Genomic DNA, 20,519 nt, shown 5'->3' with positions numbered 1-20,519 from the left:
TTTATAATAATTTGACTTCGTGGCTCGACCAATGAAAGTACGACAAATCTTCTGATGCAAAAATAAGGGTTAAAATCTTATAAGTGCTTGCGGTACGGAGTTTTGTCGGAGTTTTCAAAATACCACTAATTGTGAAGGGCTGCTTTCGGCTAACTGAGTACTGTCCGGTCTGAAGATGCCTTTCCCCTCTTTTCATGCATATTCGTTCGTTTTTCCCGCCAAAAGCATCTGAGGAAGAAATGTGTGGATAGTTCAGCTGTTTGATCACTAGAGGCGGTAATTCGTGGAGCGAACTTTTTCCTGAATTTTTCTCATGCTCATTGGCGATCTCTCAACACATCTCTGATATTGTAAAGAGGAATATGATGCACATACATATATGTATACATCTCTTTATTTGATTCTTCTCGTCATTTGACGTTATCAATGATTATTTATTAGTATATTTTTGAATAGTTTCATTTTACATGATACACGTCATTAGATAAAAGATAGTTAGATAGATGTGCAGGTATTAATAAAAACGCATATAAGTTATATGTATGAATTTATATAATTGTAAATCCCATACAATTTTTATTAATATAACATATATAAGATAACATCTATACAGAATCGTATAAAAATCATACTTTTTATAATTAAACAAAATAACAAAAATTTAATTTTGTAGTTAAAGCAATGGTGAATGAATTAATAAAATGATTAATACTCTCGTGATGTATTAGCCTTAAAATAGTTATATATAGGGATATATTTGCACTAGATCTAATTTTTAATTTTAATGTAATTAATGTTATTATTATGCAAGAGTTTATATATTGAAATAGATTTAAAAAGTTTGTCATCTATAAACATGTATTACTACATAAAAATACGATCTTTCTTGTAATAATCATCGGTTATATAGGTATTCTATTATCCTTGCCGAATTAGACAGTAACTGATTATCGTTTTGACAGTTTGAAGAGAACTTACTATAACGTTCTGCTAAGGTCAATTTGGTACCGAACAATATCTTTTCGTATAATATTACTAACAATGTATTCCATTGTATAAAATAAGTGAATGTGAAAGAAGGTAAAGAAAAATATACTGAAATATGTTTTGTTTTTTAAGCGCGTATAACTTTTTAAAATGTATTCAAATTGTAATATTTCTATTTCTACGTTTTATAAAAGAAAATCATTTTTCAAAATAGAATGTTTACGAAAAGAATTGCTATTCATCAAAATACTTAAGTGTTATTTATTTTTGTACAGGTTAGACGGCTCAGCTTGTTTTACGATACTTATTACCGGTCCAATATTAAAAACATGTTACAACGTGTGCCTAATCTTTTGAAAGTTCTTCATAATATTAGCCATTACAATAAAGAATGTTTATACATGTTTCAAATAGGATATGCAAGGAGACATATTAATACTTTGATAACATATAATTACAATACCAGATACAAGGTGCAAGTTGTTGCGAATCCTCAAAAGATTTTTACTGCAAATAATGTAAAACATCTGCAAGAATGGAGGTGGATTCTTATTACAATTTCCAAGCCAATATCTGTTATAGCAAAAGTACAAAAAGAAGAAACAGTAGACTCAAGTAAAAGTACACAAAACAATGTACAAAGAATCATAGAATTAAAAGAAGAAAATTTAGGGCAATTAAAAGAAAGGAACTTAGATGTTAAACCTGATGATAACCAGACTAAAGAAGAGCAACAAAATTTGAAGACAGAAGGTACAAAAGGAAACATAGTCAGAAAAGTATAGTAAAAAGCTTTCTTATTGATTTTTAATTCTATTTTTTATTTTCATTAATTTTCATCATTGTTATTATTTCTTATATTCACATGTTTTTTATTTACAGTTAAAAAGAAGAAAACGGATAAAAGAGTATCATCATTAGAACGTAATTTTATTACACCAGTTAGAGCTATGTCAGATTTTTTATTGAAACCGTCCGATCTTGAAAACTTACCAAAGACAAAAAGAAGATCACCTTATGAGTTTGAACCTCCAATTACTGTTTTTTGGAGAAAAGATGTAGAAGCAAAGTAATACTACACATTTTAACGATGAAATCTGATGAGATGATTATTGTAATAAAAAATAGATGATTATGTTTAACATACTATGTTTATTTGTAGAGCGATAGAAGTCTGGGGATCACGGGAAATCTTAGCAAAAGAACTTCTTAAGAAGGAACTTCAACAGAAAGCGTATCAGCAAAGTAAGTCTCCGCTTTATCTACACATAATTTAAAATGAATTTCCCTAAATGTATTTAGAATAGAGTTAGAAAACATTTTATTTGATAAGTTGATTAGTTTCATTTTCTTCCGGACATTTTTCCATTTTACAGGATCATTGTCACTACTTTTATTAACATATTCTTTTTGGAGGACTGATATAAATCTTTTAATTTAAATGTTTTATGATTTCATAGATATATTTACTGTTAAACGAAGATTAAGAGATTATAGACGAGAAATTGGTAGTAAAACACAAACAATAGATCAAGAAGGTCTTTTTGGAAGATCTGGCAAAGTAGTTTTAACTGCCATTGTAATGTAAGTCCTATCTTTTTATTTTTATTTAAAAATACTTCATTATTAGTATACTACATTTATCTTTCTTTCTTTTAGCAATGGTTGCAATTTTTTATGTAAGCTGTGTGCGTGGTTGTATACTGGTTCGCATAGTATGTTTTCAGAATGTATTCACTCTGCTGCAGATACTTTTAATCAATTGATATTAGCATATGGTATACATAAATCAGTACAAGTATGCATAAAATTATGTCATGTGAAATTAAGATAAATCTTGTTTTATATCTCTATATACATTTTTAATATTTTAGACTCCTAATCCTGATCATCCATATGGCTATACAAATATGAGATATGTATCTTCTTTAATATCTGGAGTTGGTATCTTTTGTGTTGGAACTGGTCTATCTATATATCACGGAATCCACGGCCTTCTGAATCCTTCGACAATAGAATCGTTTTATTGGGCATATTTTATCCTGGTTGGCTCTATGGTATCCGAAGGAGCAACTTTGTTAGTAGCAATACAATCAATAAAAAAAGGTGCAGCAGAAAAACGACAAACATTTAAGGACTATGTATTAGGAGGACAAGATCCTTCCGTAAACGTTGTACTTATGGAAGATTGTGCAGCTGTAAGTATTTATTAGACAAAAAAAAAAAAAAAGGATAGGAACAATCGCAGTTATTAAACATGAGATGTTCTTTTGAATATGATAGGTGCTTGGTCTTGTATGTGCAGCTACATGTATGGGTTTAACATCCTATTTAGAAAACCCCATGTTTGATGCCATTGGATCTCTTTTAGTTGGCGGTCTACTTGGCAGTATAGCTGGGTTTATAATACATACAAATGCCACTGCTTTAATTGGAAGAAGTATATCTCAAGAAGATCTAGATAAAATCAATGCGGAATTAGAAGCAGATATAATGGTAATATTTTTATGATTGTATCGTTATAAATAAATATATATATATATATATATATATACATACATACATTTATTTAAGTTAATTGAATTCGAAATAATCAGGTTCGAGCAATCTATGATGTCAAGGGTATCGATATGGGTAACGACTTAGTTCGGTACAAGGCTGAATTAGACTTCGACGGCAGGGAATTAACAAGGTCTTATTTGGAGAAGCACGATCTTGTTCAAATGCTAAAGGTACTAGCTTAATGTCCACAAAGTATTACATTAATTTTCAAATTATTCTATTCCTTAGGAAGTAACAGGAATGACAGACATAAAAGAATTGGAAGCATTTATGCTAAAGCATGGCGAAGCTATTGTTGATACGCTTGGTGGAGAGATAGACAGAATGGAACTAAATCTAAAGGTATACCAAGAACATTTTACATATGAATTTCTAACTATTTGACACTATGATTTAACTTTTTTCTTTAATACTTGCAGAAAAAGCATCCCGAGATTCGACATTGTGACCTGGAGATCTTATAAGTATTTGTGTACAATCCGGCTACTAATAAGCGATATACATTGTGATGTAAATAATGTTTCATACCAATGCTTGCGCTATCCTATTTGCTGTATTCTATTTACATACTATTTATATACATATAGTGCTCATGTTATTCTTTATATTAGAAGAGAAATAAACTAAATAAATTTGAATTTCTTATTTATAATTGTGCCGTACTTTTAATTTATTTTTTAATCTTTTCACATTTAACGTGCACGTTATGGGCGTCGCATATTGTCCTGAATTATCGATTTTTTCCAAGTATCTCTCACAGTGTACAACAAACGGTTACTATGGATACTTTCCTCTATGAAGTTCCGGGTATGAAACTGTTCTCGTTTCCAGTGAGATAGGTACGTTTAAATATGACGTATTCTAACCGCGATATTAGAAAGATTGAACATTTTTACGCCATTGGAGAATCGGTAAAATGAACCGGACGAACGAAAGAGTTTTGAAACGACGGAGCAATCCGGAAGTTTCACGTAGAAACGACTCGAGTAGCAGCGAGGAATCTTCGTCGGTTACCGAGAACACCGAGTATTCACCATATGTGCAAAACACCAGCACGCCTCTTAGACCTAGATGGACAAATTCCGAAGAGACCAATAGGTTTCGACGAGGACAAGGAGATATCGACGATGCAGAAGAGGTGTCATCTGATAAAAAGGGATCGAAAAAGTTTCAGAGACGCAAAGAGCATGTTGATCGAAAAAGGTATCAGGACAATCGTGAAAGAATCGTTGAAAAGCAGAGAGGAGGACACGACCGACGTAATAAACGAAGACACGATAGACGTTCTGAAGACGCTGCTAATAAAAGACGAAAGGAAACATCCAGTTCAGAGTCATCGGACAAAAGTTATAATGAAAGCGACTTGGAACAGTCGAAACGAAAAAGACGAGATTTAGTAGGTAAAATTGCTTATGTTGAGAATGCTTTAACTCTTTGACTGCGTGATAAAATGATACAGTATGAAAATAATTAAATCTTTAACTTTTTATAGAAAAAAATATTAATAATCGTGTTATGTATAACGACATTTAAGATGTTTCACGTCCAAGTCAAACGGTTAATAACTTTAAATACGAAAATATTCAATTAGACAGATGACTTTGGTTTGCTTTGCAGGGGATAATGAATTGCCTATTACGGAAATCTTAAGGAGGTCGCAAGAAAATGCGCGAACCAAATATGAGCATCAGGTGCCACTCCCTGTGTTAACCACGGATAAAGTTTACGTACAGCACAGGGGTGGTTTTAGTACAATGAAAATTAATCAAACAAAAGGTTTTCCTAGTGACAAGAAAACTGAAAGGGCAAGTAGCGTTGATATTCATGACGAAGACAATTCTCCGCCTATAAAGGTGGCCATTATGCTTCAACAATTTTGGAAAAATACAGGTCTTTTGTATCAAGGCCTTCTAGGCGGTATGGCGCTTACTCATTTCATCATGGTATGTTTCCATTACTTTATAAAAGAAAATCTTTCCATCATTGTGTTTTATCTTCAATCTAACCTCTTCTTTTTTCAGTTGCACGTATTTTTTAATAATTCTATAGAATTCATCGCAAAATACTCACCATTTTGTGAGATTTATACAAACATCTTTTCGTTTCTTATTGCCATGTGCATCGTTTCAACGTTCGATAAGTATGTTTACTTTGTATTAAAAAATTAAAAATCGTCGAATATCGTCTCCCAGAATTTTTTAATCTTCATAATCGTTAGATTTGATTTGGCACGATTCGACGTGGAACATCTGCGTGAGCTTTATTTCGACCATAACAAAGCAATTATCGCAGTTCCTTTGTATCTCGTCGTTTTCTGTCTTCATCAAATCGGCGCAGAAACCGATGATCAATTAAATTTGATACATTATTACAATTCCAATCATACCGTATGGCAAAACGTAAGCAGAAGATTACACATTTACCTACAAAGCACACAAAAAATATATTTTTATATTAAAGAAATTTTATTTTAGGTCACCAATGTTCAGTCCCTTCTGGACGACTTAAATAGTTGGCAGAGGATATCCATGTCGAAAGATTTACTTGCAGTGTTTGCCTGGTTGTTTGTTTCCCTTGGTACTAAAGATGATTCGTTCTTGACTTACCTACAGTCGATGGAGAAGTACGCGGACGATATCGAGTCCTCCAGACGGTAAATGAATCAAAGTTTCTTCGGAAAAGAAGAAACTTCTCTTAATTTGGAATATCATATTTGGCTGAGGAACTGTGGCGTGTGCGATTTCAATATTTATTCGTAACAGAATAGGGTCTGATATGTACAATATTTATAAAGTTCTAAATTCTAACAGACAGTACACGTACATGTAATACCAATGAAGACAATAACATTGAGAATAAAATAACATATGGCGCGATCGTGTTGTAATAATAAAATATGTTCTTAGATTTTGTCTTGAGCGCGGCATTAAGTTGAATCAACGATTGCGCAAATAAATTTTACAAGTTTTTAAATAAATAAAAATAAGGGGGAAATAGGAAGAAGTATTAAAGAAAGATAAATTATGCACGCAAAGTGCATTGCAATTTGTTTAGAAAGAGAGAGAGCGAGAGAATATTCTCACATACAATCGTCGATACAACGCGTGCTCTCGTTGCACGACAAACTTTGCTATAAATAATGTGCGAAGGCTCGTATTGATTTGCGAAGCAACAGATAGATAGATATATATACATATATATATTATATTATATTACAATATAATACATATATATATATACGCATCATATATGAATAAATACTGTACGTACATTTACAAATCGCTAGCGGTTTTCTCTGCACGAATTTACATCGGCGATAATTTAAAATATCTCTGAACTTAAACGCTAACTCATCAAGGCACTGTTTACAGTTCTGTCCGAGCTTATGAATTCGTCGAATTTCACGTCGTTCCCTCGTTTGAAATGGTCGATACTTACACGTCCTCCATCTTTCCGCTGAGGTAAACGATCTTTAAGGTCCTTCGTCGAATAAATTAAGGGACAAAATCGTTTTTACGTTATAAGAAAACTCGAGGAACGCAGTCGACTTTCATAGAATAGGAGGAGAACGATCGTTTCGCGATCGCTCGAACAATCGGTTCTCTCGTTTCTCGGTACCCTTTTTTCTGTTTTTATTTTTGGTGAAAAAGCAGGACGATCGAATGGTCCGGTTAATCGACAAATGGGGACTTGCTTTGGCCCCGAGGAACAGCGCCGTGTTTCGATCGCTACCACTGGAACACGTCGTTGTGACTTTTTACTAGCTAAAGAACGCTAAACTCCCTTCTCGTACGTGTAACTTGTGTATATACCTTTAGAAACATTTGTGCGGATTCGTTACGGCAGTATTCGAAGAGACAGCGTGATTTGTACGAGCGGAAGAACGTTCGCCGACAGTGAAACCAAGTACGTTCGACGTAGCCAGAGATCACTTGTCGCGAGTGAACGGGGCATCGTGATCGATGCTGTTCCGTTACAAAAAGAAGAACGCCTCCCCGTTCTTCCTTGAGAAAGAGAAACGGCGTACAAAAAGTTTCGGATTCGAGCGCACGAGTTGCTCACGACGAAGAACAAACACGCTTTGAAATAGGCATTCGTTAAAACATTTTTTTCTAAAATTGTCATGGTTCTTTTATATGGATAATGCACGTGGTATGACCCCGGCCAGTAGTCAAGAATTAATTGAGATTCGTTTAGGCGAGGAGGAAGTCGGTGAACTCTAAAGACAGAGTTTTTCTTTTCATCCGCTTCCTCTCGTCCGATTAATTCGATCGAAATAGGATTCCTCGTGGAGGTGAATCGGTCAACGAATGGAAGCGAGGATTTCGCGACCGTTTCGTTATCGAATATCGGTAACTCAGTGTTGCTCCTCTTTTTATTCCTCTTCTTTCCATTGAATTCCGCGTTGCACGGGACGTATAAAAGAAAGAGAAAGAGTTTCGTCTTTGAAGATTTCCGTGGCGAGGGAGATCGTCACGGTGACCCAAACGCCACGCACCGTTTACTCCATTTTTCCTCGTTTCTCTCCTTTTCGAGTCTCTTTGTACGTAATCTCCCCTTGGGAGAGGGATAGAATAGGACAGAAATTCCAAGAGTCCGTCTCTTCGAGAGGCTGGGAGGATTTCAGCGTCAGAAACGGAGGAAATCCTGAATGGCGAACATCGGAAGAAGGATCTCCTCTTTTCAACGACCGCTCCTCTTCTTTCTTTTCCGGTACGATGATCAAACGGTTCCATCACCGTTCTGCATGTATCTGCACCAGGAACGGCCGTTGTTGTTGCTCTCGCGGATTTGCAGCAATTCTCAGTCGTCGAAATCGTGTCTGAGCTTTATATACAGGCACGAGCCAAGAACGATGCCGAAAAGCTCTAGGACCGATAGTCCTAGGCCTACTGCTCCTAAGATGATCAAGTGGTCCTTCGTCGTCTCCAGAAATTTGTAGATACAACCCTGTACAAAATTTTCAGATTCAATGATTTGATCGTTGCATTGTTTTGACACAGATCGATTTTTATATTATTGTGCAATGAAATTGTATTAAAGAAATTACGATAACGATGTATTGTCTTTACACGTTGAACGTTCTGCATATCACCCATTTATGAGTGATGAGTTTCTCCATTTACGAAAGTAAAATTTTGCAAATAATTCGCAAGAATTGATTTTCCAACTACAATTAAAAACAACTAATGCTTCCAACTTTGTCGTTTAATCTTTTACACTGGGAAAATGTTGGAAGATTTCTTTCTACGAACTCGACACATATTCGATTTATAGTAGGCGTTCAACATGTTACAGCTCATATCTTTGTAGCTCTTGAAGACCGAAGCTGGACTGAAAAAGCGTGTGCTTCAACAAGGAAGGAACAATTGGATTCGACTGAAAATCGATTGGTACCGTGTAATGGATGTTCGACGGATGATCCCTCCTTCCACAAAGGTGGGTCGGTGTCTTGCAACAGCTATCTGGGACGAGGCTTCCGTCCTTGAGAACATCCTCGCCTTTGTGCCATTCGCTCACCAGCCAATCCTCGAATCTCACGGCTCCGCAGCATTTGAACTGGAACAATGATTTACAAATAAAGTAACTGTAAATATAAATACCACTTAGTATTTATCGTGAAAAGTACATTAAACTTATTCCCATTTACGTGTATTTTCAAGTTTAATCCTCAGTTAAACCCAGACGACGAAGATTAGATCGATTCTGACTCGTATAGACGTTTCACGTTTGCTTTTACACTTCGTAATTTCTATTTACTTATTATTATTCTATTTTTTTAAATTAATTAAGTCATCCTACACACCGAAAAGAAAAAGATATTATTTTTGATAAAGTTTCAGCGTGATACATTATCAACTGTGAATTACGCGCATTTTTTAGCACCTTCGTGTCGCTTAATAATTAACTCTTTCAAGTTTTGTGGCAAACATGCTGGGGCGTGGATTATAACGGTATAAATCACACCGCTGCTATTTTCCATAAAATAGCGTCTTTTACCTATTTTATAACAAGTTTATTATATCTTTTCAAGCTACGAGGACCTATCACCCGAAGCATGAACTTAACTTAACTAATTATAAAATTAAAGAGACGATACCTTTAAGAGTTGTAATGTTAAAAACGAATTCTCGAAACAAAAAGTCGCGTATAATAATTATCTTGAAATCTTTGAACGTGTAAGAAGCCCCCATCGCGTGACTGTTAAACGAAAGAGCATTCCTTCGAAAGAGTATTTCTCTTCCACTGTCGAAAGTAAAAACCATGAACATCAACAACAACGGTTCGGTCGATCTTAAGACGAACGTCGAGTTTTCTCTCGCGGGACAGCTACGATGGGAGAGAAGAAAATCGGATCGATGCAAGGAGCCGCGGCTGCATTAATAGATTCGCAGAGGACGAACTCGAGGCCATTTCGCCACGCGATAACGATGATTTGCAGTCGTAAACGTAGCGAAGTAACAGTGGCACCGGTAGTCAGGGTATAGAGAAAAATGGCTAGGCGATATCGCGGCCACGTAAGGCAGCCCTTAGCCATTTCGCGTATTACAAAACTTAACGACATCCTACGTTGCGTTAAGAGATAGTGACGAAGAAAGATGAAAAGAAAGGCGAAGGGAGGAGAAAAATCGCTTTAGCAAACTAACCGTACCATAAACAGATATCCTTGTCAAGTACTTAATACATTCGGAATGTCGGTGATCTAAACGTTAAGTATAGCGGCATCTCTTCACAGTGAGTGAAGATTCAGCGTCTGGATCATCTGTAGAGATTTGCAGTAGCGTGCAAAAAGCTTAGGTCATTTACGACTGCGATCTCATAATGGCAACTAATCATATATTCAGGAGATATCATTCCATGTGTATGATGCTACAAAGAAACAAATCTTTATATAAATTTTGTTCTTCTTATGGGAAAAAGTTTTACGTAACGGTTCTTCTTTATAAATATTCCTGGGATCTCTTCATGTTTTGTGTTTCTTAAAATTGTTAAATTTCTATAAACTAACGTGAATACAAGGTGGAAACGTCATGTTAACGCCAAATTTCCGAACGATCTATGCTTCTTCCGATCGCTTTGGACAGCCACTATGTCATCGGTAACTTACCTCTATCTGCATTTGGTCGATCGCCGAAGTTTCCCTGCTCCTCATAGAGTAGTTCTCGAGGAACGTACGATTAAGGTTCATCTTCAATTCAGGGCCAACTTGTTCCTCGTAGAGCCGCGCTAGAGCACCGACTCCCGCTTCCAGCACGAACACCAGCATCACCACGAACACGTACTGTAGGGAAAAGGAATACAAAATGAAGGGAATTGGAGAAATAGTTCAATTTATATAACAACGATACCTATCTATCTTCGTTCTCCGTAACGGCAACATGATTTTGATTGCAATCATAAAATAATTACGACAGATCGTACAATTTATTTATCGTTACAAGCCAGACTGATCGGTTATGATAGTATTTAGGAATTTCTATGACAGTATTTGGTATCAGAGTAGCCGATCGATGTTCTATTAAAAAAAAAAATTAAACAATTAGTTTGCACAGATAGCATCGATTAGTTGAACTTCTATCTACAATTCATACTAAATAATTATCTATTTTATCGATGGACAAGTGCTTGTAACATTATGACAAATTATTCCTTAATCGATAGATTAAAGATGAGAAATTTCATACGTTCGCGATTTAACCCATTGAAAATTAATTATTTTTAGAGAGCAAACGCTCTTAAGCATTGTCAACTCGCAGGCTTTCTAACGTAACGAACGAGGACCAGGATTAAACGCTTCCGTCAAAGATTCGCGTCCCTGAAACCAGCCCCCGTACCTCCCACGATGTCGACGATCTCGATTGCGATTATCCGCCGCTAACGACTTCCGCATCTTCAAACGCGGAAAATCGTGGTTAATACTCGCGAGAGGACGCGTAAATCTTCCATGGAAGTTTCTAGTTTTGTCCAGCGAGTTGTTAACACGCGCGAACACGGTCCATCGAGCGAAACGTGAATCACGCCAATGATTCTCTCGTAGTTGGAAACGATCGAGTCTTCAACGTGGACTTTTCAGAACGGTCGATTAATAACCACACGCAACAGCGACTCGTCGAGTCCAATGATGAAAACGTGTTCGGAACCTGTTTCCTTTCTGTCGCGATAAATTATGCCACGCTTGTCAACAGCCGACTGGCACGCGACGAATAAATCGAGTTCCTCTAATTTTCAAGCAAATAAACCCAAGTCTGAGTAATTTGCCTTGCTTGTCGTCGCTTCGTTTCGCCAATCTGTTCTATTTTATGTTTCCGAACTTTTTGAGATTCGAATGGGCCCGTCATATATTCAAATTAAACAAAATTAATTCCTTTTACCGAGCTTCGTCGATCAAAACGGAAGAACCAACAGTTTGCAATTAATTTTTTTAACCGAACGTCGCGTGAATTTGTTTCGTTCTGCCATCTTGCCCTATTTCAAGATTTCGGTTTTTCAAAAATTTCAAAATTTCATTTATTCGAATTGAAAGAGGAGGAAAAGATAAATAAAGAGAATCAGCGGCGCGTAATTAATTTGTTAGAGCGACTCTTGCGTTCGCAAATTCAACTCGCGTTAATCTTCTCAAGCTCGTTTCAAGCTTACGAATTGTTTAAAAGTCGAAAGCGTGTATTGTTCGTACGAACTAAGAGAAAAAGACGCAGGATAAGAACTTTTCAATTATATTTTTTATTTAAATTTCTACAAGCTAAGACCGCGAAGGAGAATATTGTGCTGGAACATAGCGTTTCGGAAGATGGTATCGGCAAGCTTTCATCGGCAAGCTTTCATCGACAAGCTGACGAAGATCGTCGGAATTAACCGAAACTTTCTTTGTGATGAAATTCGGTCTGTTACGTGTTAGAGCCGCAAAACGCTGTGCGAAGCGTTTTAGGATTTTCATGAATATAAATCTCCGACGCGTCGACGAGCTGTCCGCATGAATATTCAAGCTGCGAGGAACTGGCCACGGTCGATCGTTTCGCAAAGTTTCCAGGCGAATCGCTGAGGAAGGAAGAATTCGTTCGTGATTCGCAAAACGCGTTACCCTTTGAATCTTGAACGTTTCCAAGCTGTAACGTCTCTTCTAATCCTCTACCTTTTGAACTTTGAAAACTTCTTCAGAAAGGAACGCAACAACCTTTTTTGAAGAAGGAATACCGTGTCTATTATTTTCTATGGCTATCCCATCACTTTGGAAACATTTCTCTATCATCTTCGTAGGAAGAAACTGCTTGAAAAATGTTAACTGAACTGATTGAAAAAAGTTAACACTTTGACTGCCACGCCAAAATCACGTGTTTCGCTGAGGATACCCCTGGAGTATTTTATTATTCAAAGCATATAATGGCAAAATAATAATAAATTTATGATGTAAGACAACATTCTTTCCCAATGGACTGTTTATCTTATTGGTGGTCACGGATGACCACCGTGGCGCCTCGCTAACAGTCGATAGCGACATATTATAACAAGGCTTCGTTTATTTCAACAAACCATTCGCATTCGTTATTTCGTCGTAAGCAAAACGTGCAGAATATATTGTTGAAGCGTGTAGAAGATATTAATAAACAGTATTTGCTCATTCTATATATAGTAGTAAGGTATGTTCACACTTCTAACTTCAATTATATGATCATAAAGCAGCATTTACTAATTATTTTCTAAGCTGTGCTTATAACAATATTCGTAGATTACCCCTCAAAGATATGGACGCAAACACAGTGCACCGTTAGATGCAAGATTTGTTCTCATTTTTTTTTTACTGATGTTCTAATAAAAATGTTTAATCGTTCAATGGGGCACTTTTTATTTCAAAGTACCTTTTATTTATCGGTTATATTCAAAATGCCCTAACTGTCAATTTTCATTCAATTTTTTCAATTGTAAGGAGTTCAAGTGCTTCGGTCACCAATGGCCAGCGTGGCAGTCAAAGTGTTCATCAATCTATTTAGATTTTTATTATCCAAATAAAAACTATAAGAAGGGACACGACGAGTCACACATTTCTGTCTGTCTTCGACGGCAGAGTAATTTAAAAAATCAGTACATTGTTAACTAGTTCCACGTTATTTCAACTCTTTTGTTAATCGATTATCGCGCTATTGATTATGCTCCTGCGATGCAATTTTGAATAGTCTCCTCGGGCGATCCTGAAATATATCACAAAGTGTGATAGAAGAAAATTTCTTCCCTGAATCCGGCAATCCAATAGAAAACGACACAATGTGTATACGCGCGCTTCAATTTAAATTCAATGTACACGCGCGTGATATGTAAGTACACTACATTGGCCGCAGCATCCGAGCAGGAACGGCAATTGACAGTTTAGAATTGGACAGAACCGCTGACAGCGAATAGACGGTCGATCATGAACACTGACCGCGGTCACGGCAATCACCGCCGATATCCGTGGACAATGCAAATAAATCGATTCTACGAGCAGAAACGGCTTCGTGCTTGGCACATGGTTCGATTCTATTCGAAAGTGACGTCGTGTAACGACGCGAGATGAAAGCGGAATAAAAGCGGAATAAGATCGATCGAAATATCTCTTTTTTAAATTGTTAAAGAAAAAAAAAATACACGATTCGAGGAATTTTCGTTAAAATATCAATTATTATATTGGATCGTTGGAAAAACTTGTACAGTATTACGTAATTATTGATATTAAGTGCCGTTTTCTATTTGATTAGAATAGAGTATAATTAATTACGATGTGATGCAAGATTCAAATAAATATTGCTCCTAGTTGGTCATTAAATGCAGTCATTAAAGAGAAATATTCGGAAGTAATCAGTGAAATGGGAATTATTTTTAAATCAATTAACGTCAATCTAACGTTAAATTAGGAAATTGAATCATTTGAATATTTTATTCTAGTTTATTTCAGTTTCTACAAAAAGTTTTTAATGTCGAAACAGAATACGTTAAAAGCTCGTAAAAGCTTGAAAGTATTCATAAAATACTAAAAGAGATGACAAGTTTATCGAGAAAGCAATCATGAGACGATTAAATAGATGGTACAATGTCATCAATTTCGTCACAAATTCCTCAAACAGTATACGTATAGTATTTGATTAAGAACCGGAAAAAATGACGTAATAATTCTTTTGCCAAAAAATTTCTCGACCGTTTGTCTCCAAGTTTCCTCATTAAAAATCGACAGAATTTTCAAAAGGAAATCTCTGTCTCTCGCGATAAATTAAACTGTCGATTGATCGCTAGCAAACTGACACTCTACTCGATTCACCTTTTACTTTTCCCGCGTAAACGTGTAAAATCGCCGCACTTTCCTTAAAAATACCACGGTGGTCGTTATCGGGATTTACCTACCCGATGGTTGCGGCGGCGGCAAAAATTTTAATTGAACGCCGTATATGGGCTCGGCTAATGAGACGATTCGCTCGTGCCATAGCGTGCACAGGTGGTGAAAGGGAGCTAAAGACCTATGAGTGGCTATGAGAACGGAGAAGCAAAAGGTTGACCGAGACAACGCAACGTAGAAAACATTTCGCGGCGCGTAATCGGTCTTTCATTAGTCTCATTACTCGTTTGACGTAACGGTGTTCGTATACGATGGCCGAAAATTCGTGGTACTGCATTATGTAGGTGAAAATAAGGTAAAAATAAAAAGTAGCGAGATTGCGCCGAATGTTTCATCGAGTTTGAATATTTCAGCAATCTGAAAAATATGACGAATTCTTGATTACACTGAAAAATAATTTGGAAACGTAGAATAAAATTTTGTCGCTTAAGGCCTCAGTTTGGAGAAAATGGAATTTGAATACGTCACTAATGTTTACTGGGCAAATTTTTAAACTTGATTTTCTCGGAAACGTGGATCCAGACGGAAAAATTTTATTCCACGTTTTCGACTTAGTTTCACACGTACATAAATCTCCTATCGATTATCTATTCCTATCCTATCTGGGAGTTAAGCAAATTCACGTGTATTTGACGAGTTTTCAAACTCGATTTTCTCAAGAACGAAGACTTCGACGTAATTTTATTACTCTTCATTTCTCACTTATTTAGAACCATATAACCTACTTGATTTATACCACGAATTTAGGACCACGATGTAGAATTCTCGACCGAAAATGAGTGAAAATCTGCGGAGAATGGAAGTTTTTCCAAGCTGGTCGAGCTGTCGTTCTACTTTTCATATAGACCGATTGGAAAAGTAATTTTCCTGAACGCGGCGTTCGTTCGAAGGACGAAAGAATAAAAAGATAATCGACAGTTCGCGAGGCCTCATCGATCCAAAATGTTCCAATTACTGGTGATATAATGGGCAAAAATTGCATCCATGCTCGTCTAGTTGATTGGCAACTGCAACGATAGTTTAAAGCTGCCTGAAGCCGAAAGTGCTGGAGAAACGAAAGAAGGGGGGACAGTGGAATCAATCGGAAATCAAGATTCTCCGATCGAGTGGAATCAACAATCTGATTTCAGTCGCATGATGGATGTAATGGTTTTTTCCTTTTTGCTTCCGAAATATCGTGGACGAAATAAAATGCAGAAATTCCAGATAATCATGGAACGAGCAACGGATTCGAGAGAAACGAGCAGCGATATTATCACTTCGCCACTGTCCGATAACCGACCAACAGAAAAATTCATCATGCTCGCTGAAACGACAAATTAGAGAACGTTCAACTCGATACAAACGGTCCTGTCTTTGTTTCTTTGTACGTTTACTCAACCGATTGTGATATTGCCGTTGAATCCATATCGATGCTGGTCTTCGCTTCTTTAAATTTGTTGCCGGTTGTTTCGTTCAGTATGTGAATTTCGTTGGTGGTTATAAACCATGTTGCGTTTCGTACTGTTCGCAGATGTTCTTATCGAAATCTTTCCAGTTCGTAAGTATACGAACATTTTTAATCCATTTGCATTAACGATACGTCAATGTTATTCAGATATAATATCACGAGAAATTAAGATCAAAGGACCTTCCTATTTTATCTTGTTTTATTTATCGACAAGTAAACGAACCGGGAGTAATAAACTCTTTAAATAATAAAATTTGAAGTTTGGAAGTTTTCCTCGTAACAGATGTAAAATAGATATGAAAAGCCGTCTTTTGCATACTATAAGAATAATTTTGAACGAGCAAAGCATAGATCACGCGCCCCTGTTTGTTCTAAAAACACCTAGTTCAGCGGACCCTAATGGTGACGACGCGTGCTAGCGAGAGGATTTGCAACCCCTTGAGAACATCGCGCACAGAAATCCAACGTGTCCAAGTCTCCTAAGAGAGGTACGAAATAATCCGGCGCAAGAAGATCTCGACGATGCTAAACTGGCTTGTTCAGCTACCGGTGTGTAATTAAAAGAACATTAAATCTAAAATGGTCGAATCGTCGAGAACAAGAGAATTCGCAAAAAGATGTGAGATCTTCAGACAAATATCAGAGACGGGAGATACCTTCCTGGATCCTAAAACACACCAGCTGACGATGTCGTGGCTGAAAATAATAATTAATAATTCGAATTAACTCGTCTTTTCTGATTAGCAGATTAAAGCGATATATGTGGCATAACAATACTGATTATAACGTAATTTTGATTTATCATCTTCGATTATGGTACGTTCGAGTTACATCCAAACGATATTATTTCAAAGGAAATTAGAAGACAAGGAAGAAAATTCTTGAAGATATTCCCTCTAACCATAGTACTGCAAAGTATTCAAAGATTGGCCTAATTTCCTTTAATGTTAGAACTATCGACTAAAATATAAAGCTCGCAAATATAAAGGAAATGCAAAACATATAAAGTATTATATAGGAATTTTCAATGACACGGTCGTAAGGCCGTACGTAAAGTATCGGACACGCGATGTGGTCTGCAAAATGGTTGCATAATGCGCTGATTTTTATCCGAGCAGCATATGACTATCCAGATGTTGTAGCACGAAGAAGAAGCTTTTATCTATCTATCTATATATGTAAGTATTTTACAAAGAATCATCTGCAAAAATACACCGTTACAAATGTATAAAATAGCTCTGAAAAATCTTGAATTAATCGTTTTTTAACCATCCTCGTACTTGTAACGTTAAATTGTCAAATGAAAATTTAAAACTACTTAAAATTCCCTCTGTTTAAGCAAATTCTCGAATCACCGATCTTCTACGACCAGAGGAAAATCACGGGTTGTTCACTTCGGATTAAAATGTTCTAATTAAAATCACTTAAAATTCCTTTTGTTTGCGCAACGCTCCAGATTCAACGCCAACGCAATGTTCGAATCACTGATCTTCTACAATAAGCTTCGCCCAACTCTCAAACCGTTTACCATTACGGACGAACAGAGGCCAGAAGAGACGGTTATTCGTACGTATCTCGGTAATGAGGTCCCGATTCTGCGAAAGGATATCCTCCGCTTTTGTCTCTTAACGCTGCTACCGCGTGGTTTTCTCCGGCCAACTGGATTAACCAGCGCGCACTTATCTCCTCGCCGAGAGTATTTCATGCAAGTAAATATAAAAGAGCCGGATAAGGCAGTCGCGATATATTTTCTATCCGTATAGGGTTAACCCTAATCACGGATATCGTAGTTTCATGCGTGTCGAAGGTAAACGGAGCGACCAACGATCCCTAGATTCGCTATCGAGAGACGGGCTCGTTACACCGCGACATGGACACGTTTTAACAAGGAGATATCGTCTATGATCCTTCGAGAATCTCCTTTTACGTCTTTCCTGCGTAAAACGGCATCTTTAACGAGCCTCGCCTCGCATCCTATCGACCTATCGTCCAACTTTTACCGTCATTTGAATACCGATTGTAGAGAGAGAGACAGAGAGAGAGAGAGAGAGAGAGAGAGAGTCATCGTGAATTACGTAAAAAGTGATACAAGTTATGGAATATATCCTGATGAAAAATTTTTGAGGATTCTTCGAGGACCTTTATCTTTCTGATTCACACAGTACATATTTTTATATCAGAACACGCAACGTATAAACTCTTCATATCTCAAGAAATGAAACAAAACTGCAAAGATCTCAAGAAGTTTCTAATAACTTTTTACGTCCATCTCATTTGCCATGAATACCCTAATATGTCTGATATTCTCATTTCTCGGGCGGGCAATTGAGTATTAGTCAAATTTTGGCTAACGGGATAGACAAGTTAATATCCTCTACACTGCTGTCTTTTGCTCACGATCGTAGAGGTACAAGTCAATTTCGCTTCTTTCCCGCTCTTTTAACTGACATTCGAACGATACATCTCAAATTGAGTACCCGATCTTACATCGTATTCTAGATATTGTAGGTGCTTCTTTGCAAAACTAGTAATTCTCACTAGTAATTCTGTTGCGTATTCGCTAGGGATTTATCAACGAGCATGTACGTCGCGAGAAGAAGACAATTTCAACAAAAAGAGTCTATCGACTAGCGAGGGAACGATTCGAAGAAACGGTCGCAATGATAAACCAGAAAGTGCTCAGGGAGGAACGTGCAGAGGTGGCTGGAAATCGGCAAATCGACGGGTAATCGATGAACTTCGAGTTCGTACCTCGATTTTCTTACTTGTACGCGTTCGTTCGAGCATAAATTGGTCGTAAGTGGCGCGATCGGCCGTTGGATACTTAGGAAGTAATGTGGTCTCGCCCGAAGCGTTCGGATCGGTGCTCGGAACGACGAGTGGAACTGGTTCGAAACCAGTCCGAGGCGTCGAGACTTGTCCGCCGATGCCAGTGCCGCGATACGTCATTTACTGGCATAAAAAAAAAAATCGACCGCTACTATGGTCATGGATACTAATTGAAACGTGCCGCGTCTCGTTAATACGCGAGCTTGCTAATTATTGCTTAATGATCTCGAAGCGCGCGGTATCTGTGACACACGCAAACATCGATATCCTCTGGGACATAGCGATCGTGAATTAGGCGTATCGTTCGATCGAATGTGACCTTCGCCGTGATTATGATCACTGTTCGACGGGTAATTGCTGGTAGCTTTGATAAGAGCATTGGATTATACATAGTAAATTACACAGCCGATTATATGATTATACAATGGAGTTTGAAGGTTGAATCGATTTGACGGATTCCTGATGAGATTTGTGACGTGATCGCTTAGGAGGAATGGAAGCTTAGGAGGCAGATAGGTATTTATCAGAGAAGTCAGTGAGGAGGGAAATTACAGAGCTTGAGATTTTGTTAGAAATTGTATTTAATTAACTGTATGGGTTTGTACTACTCGCACGTGATGAATATATCAAAAGAATACGGTGGCTAGAAAAAGTATTGGCGTATATCTTTATTTTACAATGATATGTTTTTTTACTGGATTCTGTGCGTTACATTTTCACATTGTGGAATTTTTATAGTTATGTAAAAGCAACACTAAATGATACGAAATTTAGTCGCAAGTTAGGCTTGTGTTGATAAGCGAAATTGTAGGAAATAAAATTTTATTAGAAACTTTATACGTATAGTCAACCATATGTATGACAGTATTGAGAAGATGACTGAAAATATATTGATAGTTGGATATAAATCGCGGTTACGTTAGTAAAAATAGCAGAATCGCGAAGATGTATTTATCATAGAAGCGTATAGCAGCTGTTATTACTCAGCGGAAAGGTTAGCCTCGTAAATGTTACTTTAGGTTACAGTAGATACAACGCGTACACGCTAAGAGCATCGAACGAACAGCGATAAATTTCTACGTTGTCGTGTAACACCGGCTAACGATGACAATTTGTCGTTTAGCGCCATGAGAATGGCGTATCATCGAAGGAGCGCGACGAACGAAATAGTATCGGAAACTATTCCTGCATCGTACCCAACAAAATCAAAGACTCCATCGAGGAAGACTAAGTGACTTTTCATCAAATAATCGTAATCTTCGCTAATCGATTTGAACAAGTGGAGAGCCAAATTAAGAAGAATCTGTTCTCACAGATCTCTGTGCGGTTTGC

The 20,519-nt window shown here is 36.9% G+C and overlaps 3 protein-coding genes and 1 long non-coding RNA gene across 9 annotated transcripts in view; 2 read left to right on the top strand and 2 right to left on the bottom strand.

The window, feature by feature from the left end:
• Positions 1 to 366: 366 nt before the first annotated feature.
• LOC126869060 (zinc transporter 9) lies at positions 367 to 4,201 on the top strand. 3 transcript variants are annotated; one of them, XM_050625198.1, is made up of 11 exons: positions 367 to 511; positions 1,263 to 1,740; positions 1,870 to 2,056; positions 2,150 to 2,232; positions 2,448 to 2,571; positions 2,647 to 2,785; positions 2,862 to 3,185; positions 3,271 to 3,483; positions 3,585 to 3,719; positions 3,778 to 3,891; positions 3,969 to 4,201. In XM_050625198.1, the coding sequence occupies exons 2-11, from the start codon at positions 1,317 to 1,319 to the stop codon at positions 4,011 to 4,013; spliced, it is 1,788 nt and encodes a 595-aa protein (XP_050481155.1). In that variant the 5' UTR covers positions 367 to 511; positions 1,263 to 1,316; the 3' UTR covers positions 4,014 to 4,201. The 3 variants fall into 3 exon arrangements, with proteins under 3 accessions (XP_050481155.1, XP_050481154.1, XP_050481153.1); XM_050625197.1 differs by lacking the exon at positions 367 to 511 and adding an exon at positions 625 to 910; XM_050625196.1 differs by lacking the exon at positions 367 to 511 and adding an exon at positions 626 to 1,080.
• On the bottom strand, positions 2,929 to 6,121 carry LOC126869079 (uncharacterized). The gene is made up of 3 exons (XR_007690817.1): positions 6,029 to 6,121; positions 5,620 to 5,972; positions 2,929 to 3,039 (listed from the first exon to the last, which is right to left on the bottom strand). It is a non-coding gene; the product is annotated as an uncharacterized LOC126869079 (long non-coding RNA).
• LOC126869061 (uncharacterized) lies at positions 4,342 to 9,058 on the top strand. 3 transcript variants are annotated; one of them, XM_050625201.1, is made up of 6 exons: positions 4,342 to 4,949; positions 5,167 to 5,492; positions 5,571 to 5,689; positions 5,768 to 5,948; positions 6,024 to 6,202; positions 8,848 to 9,058. In XM_050625201.1, the coding sequence occupies exons 1-6, from the start codon at positions 4,466 to 4,468 to the stop codon at positions 8,867 to 8,869; spliced, it is 1,311 nt and encodes a 436-aa protein (XP_050481158.1). In that variant the 5' UTR covers positions 4,342 to 4,465; the 3' UTR covers positions 8,870 to 9,058. The 3 variants fall into 3 exon arrangements, with proteins under 3 accessions (XP_050481158.1, XP_050481157.1, XP_050481156.1); XM_050625200.1 differs by having other exon boundaries at positions 5,167 to 5,689; positions 8,863 to 9,058; XM_050625199.1 differs by having other exon boundaries at positions 5,167 to 5,689.
• Positions 6,285 to 20,519, bottom strand: part of LOC126869069 (CD151 antigen-like) — a 91,119-nt gene continuing 76,884 nt past the window's right edge. For both annotated transcript variants that reach the window (XM_050625236.1, XM_050625237.1), the window contains 3 exons: positions 10,658 to 10,831; positions 8,947 to 9,108; positions 6,285 to 8,499 (listed from right to left, as the gene is read on the bottom strand). In XM_050625236.1, the coding sequence (XP_050481193.1) occupies positions 8,353 to 8,499; positions 8,947 to 9,108; positions 10,658 to 10,831 (483 nt within the window). In that variant the 3' untranslated portion in view covers positions 6,285 to 8,352. The remainder of the gene's footprint in view (positions 8,500 to 8,946; positions 9,109 to 10,657; positions 10,832 to 20,519) is intronic.

Source organism: Bombus huntii, chromosome 8, assembly GCF_024542735.1.
Source record: "Bombus huntii isolate Logan2020A chromosome 8, iyBomHunt1.1, whole genome shotgun sequence".
Taxonomy (NCBI): domain Eukaryota; kingdom Metazoa; phylum Arthropoda; class Insecta; order Hymenoptera; family Apidae; genus Bombus; species Bombus huntii.
The sequence above is the reverse complement of the archived record's forward strand: the minus strand, read 5'-3'. Positions and strand labels throughout refer to the sequence as shown.

What these genes read in the sequence shown, in the direction of transcription:
- LOC126869060 (XM_050625198.1), top strand. Translation starts at nt 1,317, where the DNA reads ATGTTACAACGTGTGCCTAATCTTTTGAAAGTTCTTCATAATATTAGC. An exon ending in GTTTTAACTGCCATTGTAAT is followed by an intron (nt 2,572 to 2,646) that starts GTAAGTCCTATC and finishes TCTTTCTTTTAG; the next exon opens with CAATGGTTGCAATTTTTTAT. An exon ending in TTATGGAAGATTGTGCAGCT is followed by an intron (nt 3,186 to 3,270) that starts GTAAGTATTTAT and finishes TGAATATGATAG; the next exon opens with GTGCTTGGTCTTGTATGTGC.
- LOC126869061 (XM_050625199.1), top strand. Translation starts at nt 4,466, where the DNA reads ATGAACCGGACGAACGAAAGAGTTTTGAAACGACGGAGCAATCCGGAA. An exon ending in ATCGTTTCAACGTTCGATAA is followed by an intron (nt 5,690 to 5,767) that starts GTATGTTTACTT and finishes CATAATCGTTAG; the next exon opens with ATTTGATTTGGCACGATTCG. An exon ending in GATATCGAGTCCTCCAGACG is followed by an intron (nt 6,203 to 8,847) that starts GTAAATGAATCA and finishes AACATGTTACAG; the next exon opens with CTCATATCTTTGTAGCTCTT.